Below are 18,872 nucleotides of genomic sequence, written 5' to 3' on the forward strand. Positions count from 1 at the left end.
CAGGCAACAACTAGGGCAGCTGTGTGTTGTGTGAGGGTCCTGAACGAGCACGGGTCGGGGAAAAGGGAGCAAGCTGTGAGGAGATAGATGCCTAAACACCACTAAAGTCGCTTAATTTTTCGTTATATTTCTTATAAGCTGAATCCAAAACATGTCAGCAGGCTTGGAGAAACCGCAGATAATAGCGCACATTCAGAAAAGTTTGAATTACACTGTTTTTGAGAGCAAATGGATTCCCTGCAGCGCAAAGTTTGTTTGTATGGGAAACCTGGCGAGAGGAACGGGAGTAATGCAGATCTATGAGATTCAACACGGGGAACTGCAGCTGATCAAAGAGGTTTGAAATGATCTTTCGCTTGACACGAAACAAATAAACTACATGACATGCACTGTCAAAGTTCAGATTTCTAGAAAACGCCAAACACTTGGTTGTCATGGTAACACCGAAACGGCTCTTCTTTAGCTCGGGTCGGTCGCAATCTCCTGCCAGTCAAGAGAATGTGTTTAATTCTTAAACGCTTTCATTTAAAACTGTTAGTAGAAATGCATGCGAACCCACAATAACTTGTTATCTTGCTAGAATAGGTATTTTTTTAAAATGCATTTTGTTGATTGATTGATTAATTTGTATATTCCAGATAGAAAAAGCCAAGCCTATCAAATGTGGAACATTTGGAGCGACATCTCTTCAGCAGAGGCATCTGGCCACGGGAGACTTTGATGGCAGTCTTAATGTTTGGTGTGGTTTTGTTGCATCTGTTGGTCTTAATTCACTCCATATCACATTCATCATCCATCCACAGAGAGAGTTAAAGTAATCTTTTAATAAAGCCTCTTTTTGCGTTGCAGGAATCTCGAAGTCCCTGAGTGTCCTGTATACTCCGTAAAGGCACACAAGGAGATCATAAACAGCATTGATGGAGTAGGAGGGCTGGGCATTGGTGACGGGGCACCTGAAATTGTTACTGGAAGTCGAGACGGTAACTGACGTTATTGTTAAAACAAAACCACCATGATTTTTCCTCGCATGTGCATGGAAATTGAGCTTGCTCTAGGATTGATGCTTTTTTTATTTCAATGATTGTTTTATTTGATTTTTTATCTGTGGTCTTACAGGTACAGTTAAAGTGTGGGACCCCCGACAAAAAGACACACCTGTGGCAAACATGGAGCCATTGGAAGGAGAAACAAAGAGAGATTGTTGGACAGTTGCATTTGGTATGTATTTTTGACAATTATATTAAAGGTCTGTTATGAAAACATTGTTCCATCAGACACAAAACACACAGAAATATTTGTGACTTATAAAGTTGGGATTTAAAGCATGGGAAAGTTACAGAAACTGGTAAAATCTACTGTGAAGTGTCATGGAAATTTCTGTAGTAAAGGCACTTATTTTTATCACTGTGAATTATTGTGAAGAATTAGTCGGTGTTTATTATGACAGATTCTAAAGTAAATGTTTCTGTTTTTGTCTAGTTTTGAATCTATTGAAAACTGTCATTGTAATGTGTGTTGTATTATGCTTTTTATAACACTGAAACAAATATAGTCCAAATATAATCCTTTCACATACATTTGATTTGAGATGAATACAAAATGCTCATTTCAGATTGTCTCGTTTTATCTAAAGGTCATGCTTTCAATGACCAGGACCGTTGTGTCTGTGCTGGATATGACAACGGTGACATCAAACTATTTGATCTAAGAAACATGTCTCTACGATGGGAGACGAATATCAAAAATGGTGTAAGTGGGTGGAAAAGTTCTTTAATGCCTTTATATTTAACATGTTTTTATATAAGAATATTTCAGTGTTTATTGAAGCTGCTAACTGTAACCTTAATTTGGTTAAAAATAAACTAAATCAGTTATTAAGCAAGTAGGGGAGAGCGGGTCACAACCTAACACTTTTTGACTTTGGCTCTATAATTCAAAAAATATTTACGTCAGAGTAATAAATTTTTTACACAATTAACACACACCTCTGCTACAAATGAACACTTAAAGTTTGTTTGTGTGACCTACTGTTATCGTCCAATTACACCGAAAGTGACACGAGTGCAAACGTTACAACTAAGCCCATAGGTGAAACCTCCAAAACACTCTTTGTTCAAAATCTTAACCAAAACACATACAATTTTCACAAATCATCTTCTGACAGTAAGAGAAAAAGACCAAATGTACAGATTGCTCAGCCCTGTTGAAATATGTAAAGTAGCCGTATTAAAATTAACCCTGCGTTATTTTGTGCCCTGCTTACCCCTACATTATAATCAGTGTTGAAATCTGTCTCCTTACTTCATAAGGTTAAGATTATAATATAGATTTATAATATGAACTGTGGGGTTGGATGACAGTTTGACATCATTTGACTTCACCACATATAAGTATGTAAAATAACCTGCTGTTTATGTTTCATACAGAGATGTGGATAGAGAGACAAAAGTTTGGCAGATTGCAGCTTGAATTAATGCTGTAATAATGACACTGTTAGACTAGACGTTTGCTGTCAGAACGAAAGTTTTGGCCTCATTTGTTGTTGCTATCAGCTGATTGGTCCACAATGTAATGTGCAGAAATGACAAGCGGCATAGACAACCTCACAATGTTTGGTGTAGACACAGAGACAGTTTGGCTCCCAAGCAGCATTTATCTGAAAGCTTTTCGTCTGTAACAGGTATGCAGTGTTGAATTTGACCGAAAAGACATCAACATGAACAAACTAACGGCAACATCATTAGAGGGAAGATTTCATGTATTTGACATGAGAACTCAACACCCAACCAAAGGTTTTGCTTCAGTATCTGAAAAGGTATTTCAATCTGCATTAACATTCTTGGAACGTTTGAGTAGGATCAGCGTGTTTTTCCAAGTTGCTTTCATAGCTGGTAATAATCGCTTCAACTTCCAACCAAGGATGCAAAAATAAATACCAAGGGCCAGATTTACTAAACGGGGCAAAGTAGCAAAAGCGCAAATAGGGGTGTTTATATCTCCAGGTTATTGGCACAAACGAAATAACACAGGTGCAACAGCTGATTTCCATAATGATCAACACAATCTACCAAGAGCAGCGCCAAATTTGTTTTAGGGTCGCAAATAAGCAGAGCTGATGAGGTGAACTACTGACTCCTGATTCAGCACCACGGACATCGCAGCTAAAAATTTGCGGTGTAAAATCCCAGCCCAAAGAAGCCATAGGACACTGAAAAGTACTGGAGGATAAAAAAATGAAGGTTTACAAGAAACACCTGCTATTGTGTGACTCCCCTTTGATTTATAAAAAATAACATGGCTTGGCAAACTGTATTATATGTTCATCTGGCATTCCAAATAAACTGTTACATGTTAAAAAATACATGTGCCTTACCACGCACTCTCTGATCTCTGTGATGCATCGCCCATCAGCACCAATTGCAGCCATTTCAAGCGCAAAATGGTTTAAGACATGCTTTTTTAGTGTTAAATAATGGCACAAATACCAGTAATATCACACGGGCAAACATTAGTAAATCGTGTTGCATGATTCATTTAAATAATCTCCTCCCGTAAGTTTTGCGTCTGAAAGGGAAACTCTTAGAAATGCAAATGCAATAAGATCAGTTGTAAAAATATCTAGACCACACCTTTACAGTGCTAATTATCCACTGCGCGTCTTAAGTAAATCCTGACAGTCATTATTTAAAAACAAAATAATGGTTTGCTATGGCGCGCCCCAAATCTTTTCTGTACACTGTGAAAATATTGTTTTTGCTAAATATTTGTACTCCTAAAATATATCAAGTCATTTGCTCTCTGCGTTTTAGGCTCATAAATCTACAGTATGGCAAGTGAGGCATTTGCCTCAGAATCGTGACATTTTCATGACAGCTGGTGGAGCGGGTAATCTACATTTATGGAAATAGTAAGTGAACCTTTATATATGTGAACTGCATTTCAGTGAAAATCTAGAAAAATCAGGGAATATTTCCAGACCTGAAAATGGAAAATCTGTAATGGGTTTTATAGTCTATGTTTAAAAGTTGAAAATGATTGATCTTTATGTAAAGAAAATCTTGATTGTTAACCAGTATGACGACAACATTCTGGCTATTAAGATTCTCATTCAAAATAGTTACACACAAGGTAATCTGACCCGGTAATGACATGAGGAAACAAATGTTCCTGGATCTTTCGACATGTGTGACCCAGTCTGTGAAAACCAAAGGTTCTTAAAAGGGAACACAGAAATCTGAGCTTTTAAGTCAGGCCATAAATTACTGAATTTTGTATTTTGGGGGGCAAAAACAACTTAAGTACTATTATAATCACACATCTGCATACAAAATAAAGTAAAAGATCATGTCATGTCAGGATAAATAAATAAAATGCTTAATCGAATAATGTCATGGGTCAAAAAGTGTGGAAATCCTGATAAATGTTTTACATGTGAAGAGTGAAATGACATTATTACATAAATCATTTTTGTCTCTGCCATGTTTAATTTCTTCTAGTGAATATCCAGCTCAAAGGAGTAAAAAGGGTGCAGATGATGTAGAAATGGGTGTAGCTGGGACCGTGAATCTCCTGCAGAATGTCACTGTATCTACACAACCCATTTCTAGTCTTGACTGGAGTCCTGATAAACAGGGTCTTTGTGTTTGCTCTTCATTTGACCAGTCTGTGCGAGTCCTCATTGTGACCAAGCTCAACAGAGTCTGAGTTTACATTAGACTCTGAACTTTGTTTTATTATTCCCAAACAAATTGGAATCTTTGACTAGATACATACCACATGTATTGTGCTATTATTTTTCAGTTTTGTGTTAAAATTTTATATATGAATTGCTTGTTGATATACATACATTAAATGAGTTACCATATCCTAAACCCTATTTGATTAAGATATAAGTTTATTAACACAGATGTTTGTGTATATGTAGTCATGGGAGGCAGTATCTTAAACATTTTGCAGCGTTCTAGAGTAGAGGCGAATGGGGCATCTAACACTTTTTGGCTTTGGCTCTATCATTCAAAAATATTGATATTAGATTAATCATTTTTTCACAATCAACACACACATCTCTTCTACAAATGAACAAAGTTAAAGTTTTGTTTGTGGGACCTACCGTTATCGTACAATTACACCAAAAGTGACACGAGCGCAAACGTTAGGTGGGGTTAATTTTAACAAACAGAGGGTTTGTTGTAAAACCTGCTAGAAGTTTTGGTTTAAACACAAATAAATAAATAAAATGTGTCTATATACTAAAGGTGGATATTGTTTATCTATTATAGACATATATATATTTATCAACACATTTATCCATTCATGATCCTTCATCTAAACATCCTTGTATTATGCAGCAATGCATGTAAATAGTTTGAATTTTTTATGGCTTGCAAACTAAAACAAAAAAAAAATCATAATTGTGAGTTATTTCCCCTGATATTGTATTAACAGTTATCATTTTCATTAATAGTATTTACATTGTTTTCATTTCATTATCATTGAATACCCGAGGCTTAATTGTAACCCTGTGTGACAACTTACTGTGTAAAAATGTTTGCAGTCCCAGCTATCAGTTACTAAGAGTTTCTGACATGTTTTAAAATTGTTATGTTTTAGGTAACAAGAAAGTGATTAAAATAATATAAGGACTTGCACACCCAAATCAGGAATGGAAAAAAAAGATGAAAAAATTGACTACTTTTCAGACCAAAGGCACATATTGCCCTGTATAAATATGTGAAGTAGCAGTGTTACAATTAACCCTGCGTTAGTTTGTGCCCTGCTTACCCCAACCTAAAACCATACTTGAGCAAAAGTGCAGATACCTTACTGCAAAAATGACTGTTACAAGTTACAAATGAACAATTTCAGTACTGCTTCAGTAAAAGTATTAAAATATCACATTTTAACAGTACTCAAGAAATAGTTTCCCCAAAAGTGAAGTTTTCTGATGTCATAAATGATCCAAAAAACATTGTCCATTGTACTGTTGACATACAAAATGTCATTTGCTGACCATGTTAGCCAAATGCAACTGATACCAAACGGTGTTGTTTGTGCAATTGTTTGAAATAAATCATTTCATTATCATTTGCTATGCTGGTAACCTGAAACCAAAGCAGGTTTTACATTCTCAATAGGATCTCATAGAAACAAAAGCTATAATTCTCATAGAGAATAATCCATTTTGAATGAAAGACAATATTGATACTGGTTGCATGTATTTATTCTTGAATAGAAATATAAAAAGAACAGCGGATTGAAAGTTGCAACTTCAGAAAAACACAAACAGGCTAGTTTTGGCGAGGCATCATCTCAGTCTTTCCTGAGGGGCACAATCTCTTCTCGGATGCCTTCCTTGGTGATGATGCATAACTTGAGAGCATCTCCTGTGTAGACATCTCGCTCTGCAGCAGAGATAAACACATCCTTCACCAGCTGTATGGCTTTCTCCTGGCTCAGGGGCAGCTGTTCAACATTCTCCATGTTCTTGAATCCGATCTGAACACAAAATACACTCGTTTAAGCTTTCAGGAAGGTATCGGACTACATGCATTAAACCTTTCTTAGGTGTTAGTTCATATCAGAGACCTTACACCAATAAAACAAACTAAACTGGGACTGTAAGATCAATGATTTAAGTTGAGATGTTTAGGTTAAAACAATTCTCTAGAGATAATATAGAGATTCAAACAATCTACTACACAAGAAAACCTTAAGAGACACTCGCTCCAGTTGGGATTGAGAGTCTCACAAAAACATGTGCAGGTCCACACATTTTACATAGGGTGATTAATTACTGAACAAAAGTATTTAATGCATTTCAAAATATATATTTAATGATGAACATAATATATTCAAACTTTCGTGACAGTAATGAGAACGATGAGTCTTTAGTACAAATTCATTTTCTTTGAACAATAACAATGAATGTTAAATAAGTAAAATAAAAGTGTCTTAACCTGGTTGTCCAGAAGAGGCTGCAACATTGCACTCGCTGAACCACCTGCTTTGTAAGTGTCCCGCTGGTATGATCCAACTGGATCAAAACTGTAAACCGCACCTCGACCTTGAATAACAAAAAGAAATCACTTGTGTTTAAAATGTAATTCTTTATCTGTAATAAACTGAAAGGCATTTCTCAGTGTACTCGCCTTCCTCGTCGAGACCGCCGATGATGTTGTACACATAGTAAGGGAAGAAACGCCGGCCATATAGAATAGTTGACAGCATGGCTGCGATGGCCCCGCTTGTCATGATCTTATTATTTGAATGCTTGTACATCTATAACAGAGAAATGATCGTTCATGAGAAAATAGCCATTCTGTGCTCGATTCCTCTATCTGCTTGTTAGTGTCTTGGAGGAAATGAGAGGTCTGATGTATTACGCTTAGTTAAAGTCAAAGACATCATAATGGTGCCTTATTTTTGCCAGCTACCCATTAATATGCCAACATTTTAGCTTCAGCACAAAAGGGTGAAGGCGCTATCTGATTTCACACCTTGTTTATGTTTACAAATGTCTCGTATAACAGTAATATTACTAGGTAGCAATCATGAATTAAAAAGCTTAAATAAATGTAAAAAAAAAAATTTCTAGCCTACCTTCAGTCTCGCCTCAATGATTTTGGTTAGAGTCAAGCAGTCACCATGGAAACCACTGCAGCCAAGCACAGTTGTGTCTGTCCTGTATAGGAATGAACCAGAGAGATCCTCTTGAACCTGCTCGAATGTTAAGCACTGATCTCTAAGTGACACATTAATAGGGTTGCAAAATTCTGGGAATTTTCAAGATGGGTAACTTTCCATGGGAATTAACAGGAAGATATGGGAATAAACTGAGAATTTTTGATATATGGTATTAATAGTTCAACTAGCAAATACCAAATTGTGTTTATACAGTAGCTAGCTAGTTAGCCAGAAAATCAGATATCTAAATGTAAGCTAGCACTATTTCATAAAAAAATTCATGAGGCTAGCTATCAAGCTGTGATGCTCTTTCTTCTACATTCTGCAAGCCAGTTGTCTGTTATCATACAGCATTCCCAAAAGTTTGGACAAATTACTATTTTTCATGTTTTTGAAAGAAGAATGGTTTCTGAAGGATTTTTGAACAAATAAATACACGGCTTGAAAGGTGTAAATATCAGGATTTTTCAAAAAGTTTTATTACCTTGCATGCATATCTGCTTATGACCAAACAAAACAAAATGTATATTTATGTTTGTAAATGATACAGTTTAAATAAATTTCCCCAAATAATTCCTGTAAATTCCTATTAAGTTTCCAATTTGGAATATTTCCCAGATTGGGTTCGCATGGAAACTTTTTGGTCCCTTTGCAACCCTACACATGAAGTAACATCAGTGTGTGCATATGAAATAAAGAGTAAAGCACTGCATCACTTACAGTTTGTAGCATTTTGGGGAATCGCGGCTGTGGATGCTGTATCCCTCACTCAAACGTGTGTCTGAAGCCACGAGAGCAAAGTCTTCTCCAGCCACAGCCAGCACAGTCCTAAGGAAAAAACACATCTCATTTAATATCACATCATACAGTCCCATCCTTTAGTTTGTTTAGTATGTTATCCTGAAGACGTGTGTGATTCAGACAGCAACAATTCACTTGAGACAGCAGGTGTACAAGGAGGTCCTAATAGCAATGCAGTTTTTAACACATTTATCACAACAATAACACAATATAGACTACATAGGCATGAGTACAACACCCACAGAAATTATAAAAAGATAAAGACATCAGTACAAGATGTAGCATTAGTGTAGTTGTGAAGTCGAGTCTACTGATTAGACATTAGAAATGATGTAGCATTATTTTTATTATTATTGCCAGAGTGAGCTACTTTCAATAAATAAGTCTTATAAGTCACATTCTTGATCTTTTTTATTTATTTTTTATTTGAATGACCCGTTTTTGATAGTGAAACTAAAACAGCAGTAGAGCCAACATCAGCTCATACAGTATGATCACTCAGTAATTTTACGGGCGGCTGCTACTGAACTGTGAAACTTGAATACAACATGAATAACACCACTAAATAAAAATTTAAGAGATTATCGCTTCATTTGCGATATGTAAAATCAAGCGGAGTGTTGTCTATCTTAGCTCTTGCTTGATACAAATCATATCGCATTATTTTGTTGTTGGTTTCTTACCCTCCGTTGAACGCATAGGGGGAGAATTTGTGCTCCACTGGTCCCGTGTAGTGATACTCCTTCATTTTGCCATTATCGCCGTAACTCTGAGAGGATATCATCATGAAATACAACCAAAACTCGCTGTCTCACCGCAATATGGCCGCCGGAAGTTGACAGGTCCTTGCTTCCTGTACGTAGTGATGGGCGATTTCGAAGCACGCTTCATGAGGCTTCGAAACATTTACGAATCATTTGTTTCGAATCATTGGTTCGGAGCTTGTTTCAAACTGGCCAAAGTCACGTGATTGTAGCAAACGAGGCTTCACTTGGCTGTTCGACTTCATGCGGCGCCGCAAGAACCGACAGCCAGATGACGTCAAAGTACCGCGAGAATGATTCAAGAAATCATATTTCGCCTCGCTCTCGCGATACTTTTGACTTCATCCGGCTGTCGATTCTTGCGGCGTCGCATGAAGTCGAACAAGCCTATTACGTCATAACTGTTTCGAAACGTTTCGAAAATCCGACGATTCACCACTAGGGGGAGTTGATCACAAATGATCAGTGTAGGTGAACTCGGTTCAGTTTTATTGTAAAAGTTTATAAAACATTGGATCCTTCTGATTAATAACACTACCATTTTGTCTGTTTATAGACAGATTTAATGACAAAAAAATGTGCATAATTAAAAAAGGTAGTTCGTTTTAATTATTTGTTTGCCATAAATAAAACTAAGAACACAGAATACACTTTTAATCATGTCTTAATTAAATGAAATAATTTATTTTCTTAAAAACATATTTTTAGAACAATCTTGCTATTATTTTGTAAAATGGTGTAAAATGTTTGGACAGATCTTGCTGCTTTTACACTATTTTGATCAGCAGGTGTCGCCAGCGTGTGTGGTGTTTCGAGCGCTACGAAAAACTAAATCAATTTACGAAGCAATTGGTTCAATTGATTCAAAGCTTCGAAAAGCTTCTTTTTTCCCACCACTACCTGTAAGCCCCCGTCACGGAGTTTACAGTCACGTGGTACCAACGGTTCAAGTGCACATAGAAAACTCGTATTTCTGAGTCGAGCATTCGTTATAGCACTCTTCATATTATAGGAAAGCACCCAACAGGTTTGTGTGATTATTGTCAGGAAAAGGAGACTGTGGAGCATATCCTTATATCATGTGGAAAATATAATCAGGAAAGGCAAGAAGTGATGGCACAGCAACAGAGTATTGAGCAAATAGATGTAAGTGTTAAAATATCTTATATTTAGCGGAAAAGGGACAAGGAGCAAGTTATTTTTTTGACTATTTAAAAGAAACTGGACTGGATAAGAGAATTTAGGAGGAGACAAATATGAGCAGAAGATGGCAGTAGTGCAACAAACTGGATGCAAGCTGCCGCTAAACACCAAAGAAGAAGAAGAAGAAGAGCATTCGTTATTATGATTGGTGGTTTCAAGTCTTCCTGGGTTGTTCGTGTTTACGAGCCAGTAAATCGTGTTTACGACTCGACCGACGTACCAGGTACGTTTTTGAGAACGGAAGCTTTTCATATAAGAAAAAAATGAAAATAATAAAAAGGCTTTAATGACTGTGGTGGGAAAATATGATTTGTTTAAAGTTTGATAAGTGCCTTATGATGTGGGGTTAAAACAAATGTTTTTGTTCAAGTTGAAATATTACCTAATCTCAGGAATGACCCACATATATTATTTAATGAGAATAGGCATTATTATCTTAGAATTTATTAGCTAGAATAAACATTTCTAGAGGGCCCCCTAAATCCCCAGGAACTATCCCAAGACCATTTTTAGCACTGGATTTGTAGTTAGATATGATTTATAGGCCACATCTCATTTCTGAAATTGTGCTTTCTTGCTCACTTTTGGTAAGTTTCCTTTGCACCAAACTCATAAATAAAGGAAATGAGACATAAAAATTACAGCCAAATACAAATGTAAACTATTACAAAACAAAAATCAAAACATTTTAAATAAAATAAATAAAGTTTACTGCATGCCGTCAAACTATATATTATATAGCAGGGTTCTCTCCAGCGTGGTGCCCGCATAGACTCTGAGGTACACGCCAAAGCTCATTCTATTAATAGTCTCAATTGTAATATTTATTTATTACTAGGGCTGGACATAGATTAATCTAGATTAATCTTATTCAACATAAAAGTATATTTTTGCATAATATATGAGTTTGTGCTGTGTGTACACATTAATGTATGTATGTAAGAAACATTTGCATGTATATATGTGTGTGTGTGTGTGTGTGTGTGTGTGTGTGTGTGTGTGTGTGTGTGTGTGTGTGTGTGTGTGTGTGTGTGTGTGTGTGTGTGTGTACACATAATATGTATACATAATATTTACACACATCACAAACTCATATATTATGCAAAAAATACTTTTATTTTGTATGAGATTAATATATATTAATCTATGCCAAGCCCTAGTATATATATTTATTTATATTTTTATATATTATAAAAAAATTATATATAAATAAAACATTTCTTAAATGTGTATATATGCAGGCTCGGACTGGTAATCTGTACAACCGGGCAAATGCCTGGTGGGCCGCTCGACATGTGGGCCGGTGGCCTCCGAGATTTATTTTTTTTTTCATGCCAAAATGTTTAAGTTATTTATTTTCGGCCCGTCATGTATAAATGCAGTTGCATTTGGCTTTGGGGGCGGGTGATAGGAAAATATTTTCGGCTTCTTCATGACAGGTTCAGTGTGTGTTGTTACGATCGCGCACCCATGCCCCACCCCTCAAATGGATTTGTCCAAGCAGCCGCTGGGTTTATGTGGAAATATACAGTGATGATAGCGCATCATTTAGCCTTGCACTTAAGAAAAATCATTATGGACAACAGAGGCTCCAAAAAGAAGAAATGGGGAGCGGAGAAGATCCGCGAGAAAAAGTCGCCCAGGTATATTAACAACCGCCCAAATATATCTGGCATAACTTTTTTTTGTTCTTCCGTGATAATGACACTATTTGATAATGACATTTGAGTGCCATCACGTGTCTCTTCCAACGAGTTCGGTATGTGTTCGCGTGCTCTCTGTTTCTCTATGAATTGGCTGTGAGCCGAGGCAAGTTCAGTGTCACGTTGTGTCCATGTTTCTGAACTTGAGCAGAGTTGTATGCATTAGAGGTCTTCACAGAGGACCCGTACAGTTCCGGGTCTATGTTTTAAAGGGGCAGTTGGGTCTGGGTCGGTCCCAGTTTAATTATGCTTCGGGTCCTGGGTCTGATCGACCAGTCGGCGCTAATGCGTTAAAGCTCTGGGGCCTCATTTATCAAACGTGCGTACGCACAGAAGTGTGCGTAAAGTGTGCGTAGGAACAGTTTTACGCAAAGTGTGGAATTTATCAAATTGCACTTATACGTAGAAATGTGTGTAAATATACGCACACCTCTGAGTATGCGTACGCACAGCATCTAGTGGTAGAATAGCGTCACTACTCAGGACCGTCCATCCCCAGCGTTAAAAGAACACTTTGCCTATTTATTATCCACCCCAAGGTGTTGAAAATGATTACTGTTAATAAAGTAACTGCAAATCAGTGTTGAAGTTATTTAAAGAAATTAGTGTCTAACCCTATATTAGAAAGCTCCGTCAAATGCTTGACACAGTGGCTTATCTTGCATTATTGGAAGACTTTGCAAATCATCCATTCCGCCTGGAGCGCGTTTTCAGAGATCGCGCCGATGATGCTGGTTATGCGGCTGTCCAAGGTAAGTTCTGTCATTGTCACGTCGGTGTGCTGTGACGCGTTTTTTTTTTTTTTTTGCTGATAATTTAATGTCAAACCACTTATATATTTCTAGAAGTGTTCTCCCAACGGAATTAAACTCACTGGTAACATGTTCCCATGCAGATTTGTTTTCTTTTGTTAGTCATTCCCCCCGTATTAAGTGAACCAAACAAATGTGTTAATAACCTCATCCACCAGTAACTCAATTTCTGTGTCTGTAAAGTTCCTCTTTTTCGCTCTCTTTGCCATTATTGCGATGAGGGAAAAAGCACAACCACGTGACTTATAACGGGAGGTGTTGTCACCATATATGGTTCATCGGAGGCGTTTCGGAATGCAAATGACCATGAACGTGCACGAGCATGATGCTTAAGAACAAGTGGGATTTATCATCAAGGATTACTTACTGATGTGCGTACGAACCCCGTGCGCACGTTTGATAAATCCCGATTTTTTTGTACTTAGGCACATTCTAAATTTCATTCGTAGGTACAAATATAGAACATTTTCTACGCACTGTTGATAAATGAGGCCCCTGGTTTCTATGGCTATAACAACTGGCTCTTGTTTTGAAAGTCACAATGCACTTTCTTTCTTATATTTTTATAAATATTATTAATTAACCATCTTTGCTTTCTGAGCAAACATTTTAGATATAAGAGATGGTAATCTTTTAATCTGCAAGAGAGAAATAGAAAGAGAGGCACTTTTACTGCTTCTGCTCTATCTAATATTAAGTGAAGAAAGCTACATAAACCATTATAACACCGGTCACATTTATAATCTATAGACCTATTTATAATCTATAGACCTGCACTGTCTATCATTAATATACTTGACATATTATTGTATTCAATAGAGTTTGATAAAAGGGGTCATCTACACAAGTATTGCTTCATATAACAGTGCAAAAATAGTAAAGTGTTTTTGTGGTGCTTGGACAAACAGTGTCAGCTTTGTTCATGGCAAAGAGAGTTTGAGGTGGTTGAATTGTAACTATACTGTGAAATTAATATAAATGTTTAATAAATCAAAGCATTGGGTTAGAGGGGCGATTTTGGTATCGGTGGGCTTGTGTGTGGAGTGGGGGGGGGGGTGTCGTCGGTCCAGTGGTGGGCCGTTCCACGAGGAAATTGCCAGGGCCGAATTTTGTTCCCAGTCCGACCCTGTATATATGTGTGTGTGTGTGTGTGTGTGTGTGTGTGTGTGTGTGTGTGTGTGTGTGTGTGTGTGTGTGTGTGTGTGTGTGTGTGTGTACACATAATATGTATACATAATATTTACACACATCACAAACTCATATATTATGCAAAAAATACTTTTATTTTGTATGAGATTAATATATATTAATCTATGCCAAGCCCTAGTATATATATTTATTTATATTTTTATATATTATAAAAAAATTATATATAAATAAAACATTTCTTAAATGTGTATATATATGTGTGTGTGTGTGTGTGTGTGTGTGTGTGTGTGTGTGTGTGTACACATAATATGTATACATAATATTTACACACATCACAAACTCATATATTATGCAAAAAATACTTTTATTTTGTATGAGATTAATATATATTAATCTATGCCAAGCCCTAGTATATATATTTATTTATATTTTTATATATTATTAAAAAATTATATATAAATAAAACATTTCTTAAATGTGTATATATGTGTGTGTGTGTGTGTGTGTGAGTGCGTGCGTGCGTGCGTGCGTGCGTGCGTGTGTGTGCGCGTATGTGTGTGTGTGTGTGTGTGTGTGTACCTGGTAATTATCACGTTGTGGGGACCAATTGTCCCCACAAAGATAGGAATACCAGTGTTTTTGTGACCTTGTGGGGACATTTTGATGTCCCCATGAGGAAACAAGCTTATAAATCAAACAAGATGATGTTTATTGAAAATCTAAGGTACAAGAAAGGTTTTTGTGATGGTTGGGGTTAGGGAATGGGGTAGGTAAGGGGAATAGAATATACAGTTTGTATGGTATAAAATGCATTACGTCTATGGAATGTTCTCACAAAACATGGAAACCAGAATGTGTGTGTGTGTGTGTGTGTGTGTGTGTGTGTGTGTGTGTGTGTGTGTGTGTGTGTGTGTGTGTGTGTGTGTGTGTGTGTGTGTGTGTGTGTGTGTGTGTGTGTGTGTGTGAGTGCGTGCGTGCGTGCGTGCGTGTGTGTGCGTGTATGTGTGTGTGTGTGTGTGTGTGTGTGTGTGTGTGTACCTGGTAATTATCACGTTGTGGGGACCAATTGTCCCCACAAAGATAGGAATACCAGTGTTTTTGTGACCTTGTGGGGACATTTTGATGTCCCCATGAGGAAACAAGCTTATAAATCAAACAAGATGATGTTTATTGAAAATCTAAGGTACAAGAAAGGTTTTTGTGATGGTTGGGGTTAGGGAATGGGGCAGGTAAGGGGAATAGAATATACAGTTTGTATGGTATAAAATGCATTACGTCTATGGAATGTTCTCACAAAACATGGAAACCAGAATGTGTGTGTGTGTGCGTGTGTGTGTGTGTGTGTGTGTGTGTGCGTGCGTGCGTTTAAATATACATAATATTTACACACATCACAAACTCATATATTATGCAAAAAATTACTTTTACTTTTTATGAGATTAATCTAAATTAATCTAGGCCCAGCCCTAGTAATAAATATTTATTACATATATTTTATATTAACTTGGCTTGGTTTACATATGTTTACATAAACAATACTAAAACATATCAACATCAAGTAAATTAAAATAAAATCAACAAGTAAAACAAAAAAGTTTTGAGTCGACTATATCAAAAAGTAGCCCTCCAGATTGTTTTATCCATTGTTGTAGTCCTTACTCACAAAAAGTTTGGAGACCCCTGTTATATAATAAAATACTCAAGTATATATACTCAATGTATTGTATACCAGCGCTTTCCAATCCTGGTCCTGGAGGACCCCTTCCCAAAAAGTTTTATATGTCTCCTATTTAACACACCTGATTTAACTCATCAGCTTGTTAGGGAGACATGTTTACCATTTTGGAAAAAAGGCTGATTAGTTGAATAAGTTGTTTTAAATAAGGAAACTTCTAAAACTTTTTGGAAGGACGAGGATCGGGACGCACTGTTACTGACCTGTTTTGTGTTTGTTTTGACCATCAGAGGGCACTGACGGGGATTACAGTTACCCTTTTGTCCTTTAAAGAGTAACTAAACCCTAAACCAACTTTTTTAGTTAACAATCTGTAAGAATGGGTCTTTATTAGTGCTGTTCATTGATTTGAGTAATTTTTTTGACATTTGGGTATAAAGTGTTTTAATGCTACAATATATGGTGTAAAAACATCTGAGTGCTGCCCTCTTCAGGTTGAACGGTGGCTACTGCAGTTGAATTTTCCTGTTGGATGTTGCGGTACCACTTGATGTAAGCGGTATGATCCTACGTAAGCAGGTTCAAGCTCACCACGCCCTTGGTACGAGCTCAGTTCGTCCCCTCTATCTCTGTTGGGGTCTGCCCACTGTTCTTGCTTTTTCCAATATTACTAGTGGGTAGAGTCAGGCTCTGACCAGGGGTTTAGTTACTCTTTAATGGCCTTAAAGGCACAATATGTAAAATGTTTGCATTGAAATATCTAAAAACTAAAAGGACAAAACAAAATGTTGTGGTAGGCCTATGCCAAGGGCATGTTGTGGCATAATGGTTAGAACAGGTTTTTTTAACCAGGGACTTTTTCAGGCATGATTCTCACAACCGGCAGAAATTGTGACTGTGGTACCCAAAGCACCAGAACTCCAGTTATTCCCCAGGCGCTGCAGTGAATGACTGACACCACTGCTCCGGGTGTGTTTTCACTACTCACTGAATGAGTTAAATGCAAAGACTTGATAATATCTCACTTTTACTTTATAAAAAAAAACATTTAAAGTTATTTACTTTTACATTTTATATTAAAACAATTTACAGATGAGAACAATACAAATAAAAGTCATATTTCCAATAACGAGTCCTATATGCAAATATTAGAGCAGAAGATTGATGACAAATAATTTGTCATTCAAGGTACATCAACAATTCTAGTTAAATTACATTGAAAAGTCACAACACAGGTTGAAACATGCAGACACGGCATTTTAATGTACTAGTGAACACAGTCATACCTTCGGGTTATTGCGTACCCTGAACATACAGTAAACTTCAGCTAAGTTGGGTGTGTCACCTTAATATCTGCAGGCAACTTCAAAACCTGTCCAACCAGGGAGTGTTAAGGCAAACCCGTGTCCACCCGCTGTACTATGAAGTCTTTCTTGACTCAGTTTTTAAGTAGTCTATGATATATACGTAAGCCGTCTGTATACAAATTAAGCTGAGTAAACACACCCATTAATGTATCCAGTAAACTGAGAACTAAAATGTGATTCACCAGAAATCATGAGCATGTAATCAAAAATCACAGTAGTTTCTACCTGGACTTATTAAAAGGGTGGACAGATGATTTCTCATGAAATTGTTTCTTATTTGTCAGTTTTAGGACTTGTGAAGGTAGGGATAGTTCGCCCAAAATTCTGTCATCATTTACTCACCCTCAAATTGTTCCAAACTTGCATTAATTTAAAGAAAATTACACCCTTTGATTTGTGCACAGCCACCCAACATCATCGGATCAAGGGTTGACCAAGAACGTGTTCAGGGAAAATGTAAAAAAAAACCTCAGGGATTGAATAAAATTATTTATTTATTGTACTTATTTATTAACAGTACAGACACTGTAAATAAGTCAGAGTTAGCCCACAGGCAAAGTTTCATCTGTTTCCCATATTTTAAAAGGTAACTTAAAATGGAGAAAAAAATAAAATAAAAACACAATAAGAAAATAATCAAAACACATAAATTCATGCAATACATAAAACACATTCATAATTAAATTCAAATTGAGAATGAAACTCATTTAAACAGATACATTCAGTGATGGTAGAATACATTGATACGTAATTGGGTGTTTGGTTTTCTTTGAATCATAATTTCAATTTCTATGTAAATTGTGATTTAAACACTCTCTTAAATCAATTGGCAAAAACTAATGTTAGTTTCTTTATGAAAATGGAAGTTGTACGTAGACCATATTACTGTATTTGTATGTGTGTTCATAATACATTAATTTTCTCACTGGTTATTGTACATTATAGTAAAAGCTAAATATACATGTACAACTATGTAATCCATATGACTGTTACACAGTAATTGGTTTTTATTTAATCAATGGTAAAATATTACAATATTTTTAAGGGTATGTATGTATGGCTCATTAGATCACAAAATGTACAATACGTTTTTTTTGTACAACTGAACAAAGCATTACGAATGTAGTGGTACTCATAGCTTTGTCTTTTGAAATCATTAAGAATTACAGAAACAAACAAAAAACAGACAGTTTGTCAGTTATGCCAGTTTATTTTAATATAATAACACAACATATTAGTTTGCTACACATTTTACTGAAATGTCTACAATAATAATAAATTCAGGCTAGAATATTTTGATTCTAATCTATCAAATTACTGCTAAAGTGTTGCATTGTGGATGCTGCCTGCTTCATCTAATTGTGTATACCATGGGTACAACATAGGGACTCATACACAGTACAGGCCAAAAATTTGGACACACTCACTCGTTCTTTATTTATATATTTTTCCACATAACAGAATAATAATAAACTCGTCCAAACTATGGCATATCACAAATGCAACTGTGGGAATCATGTTGGTGACCGAAAGCATCCAAAATAAATCAAAATTCTGTTATAGTTTATCATCTGAGGGCAGTCACCCTTTGCCTAGAAATGGCAAAACCTTACTCGTGTCATTTTATCAAGAAGCTTCTTGAAGTTTTACTTTAGACTAAATTTTTAAGAATTTACATTTAAATCTGGGCTCTTATTGACAGATTTTTCTTTAAT

At 36.3% G+C, this 18,872-nt stretch overlaps 2 protein-coding genes across 2 annotated transcripts; one reads left to right on the top strand and one right to left on the bottom strand.

Moving 5' to 3' along the window:
- Positions 1-36: 36 nt before the first annotated feature.
- Positions 37-5,258, top strand: dnaaf10 (dynein axonemal assembly factor 10). The gene is made up of 8 exons (XM_065249673.1): positions 37-337; positions 639-739; positions 850-980; positions 1,117-1,218; positions 1,634-1,749; positions 2,681-2,815; positions 3,810-3,907; positions 4,497-5,258. Exons 1-8 carry the CDS (start codon positions 152-154, stop codon positions 4,702-4,704), a joined length of 1,077 nt encoding a protein of 358 aa, XP_065105745.1. The 5' UTR covers positions 37-151; the 3' UTR covers positions 4,705-5,258.
- Positions 5,259-6,202: 944 nt separating this feature from the next.
- On the bottom strand, positions 6,203-9,346 carry psmb1 (proteasome 20S subunit beta 1). The gene is made up of 6 exons (XM_065249677.2): positions 9,168-9,346; positions 8,404-8,511; positions 7,600-7,681; positions 7,149-7,278; positions 6,957-7,063; positions 6,203-6,495 (listed from the first exon to the last, which is right to left on the bottom strand). Exons 1-6 carry the CDS (start codon positions 9,269-9,271, stop codon positions 6,310-6,312), a joined length of 717 nt encoding a protein of 238 aa, XP_065105749.1. The 5' UTR covers positions 9,272-9,346; the 3' UTR covers positions 6,203-6,309.
- Positions 9,347-18,872: the final 9,526 nt, after the last annotated feature.

Source organism: Paramisgurnus dabryanus, chromosome 20 (assembly GCF_030506205.2).
Source record: "Paramisgurnus dabryanus chromosome 20, PD_genome_1.1, whole genome shotgun sequence".
NCBI classification, from domain to species: domain Eukaryota; kingdom Metazoa; phylum Chordata; class Actinopteri; order Cypriniformes; family Cobitidae; genus Paramisgurnus; species Paramisgurnus dabryanus.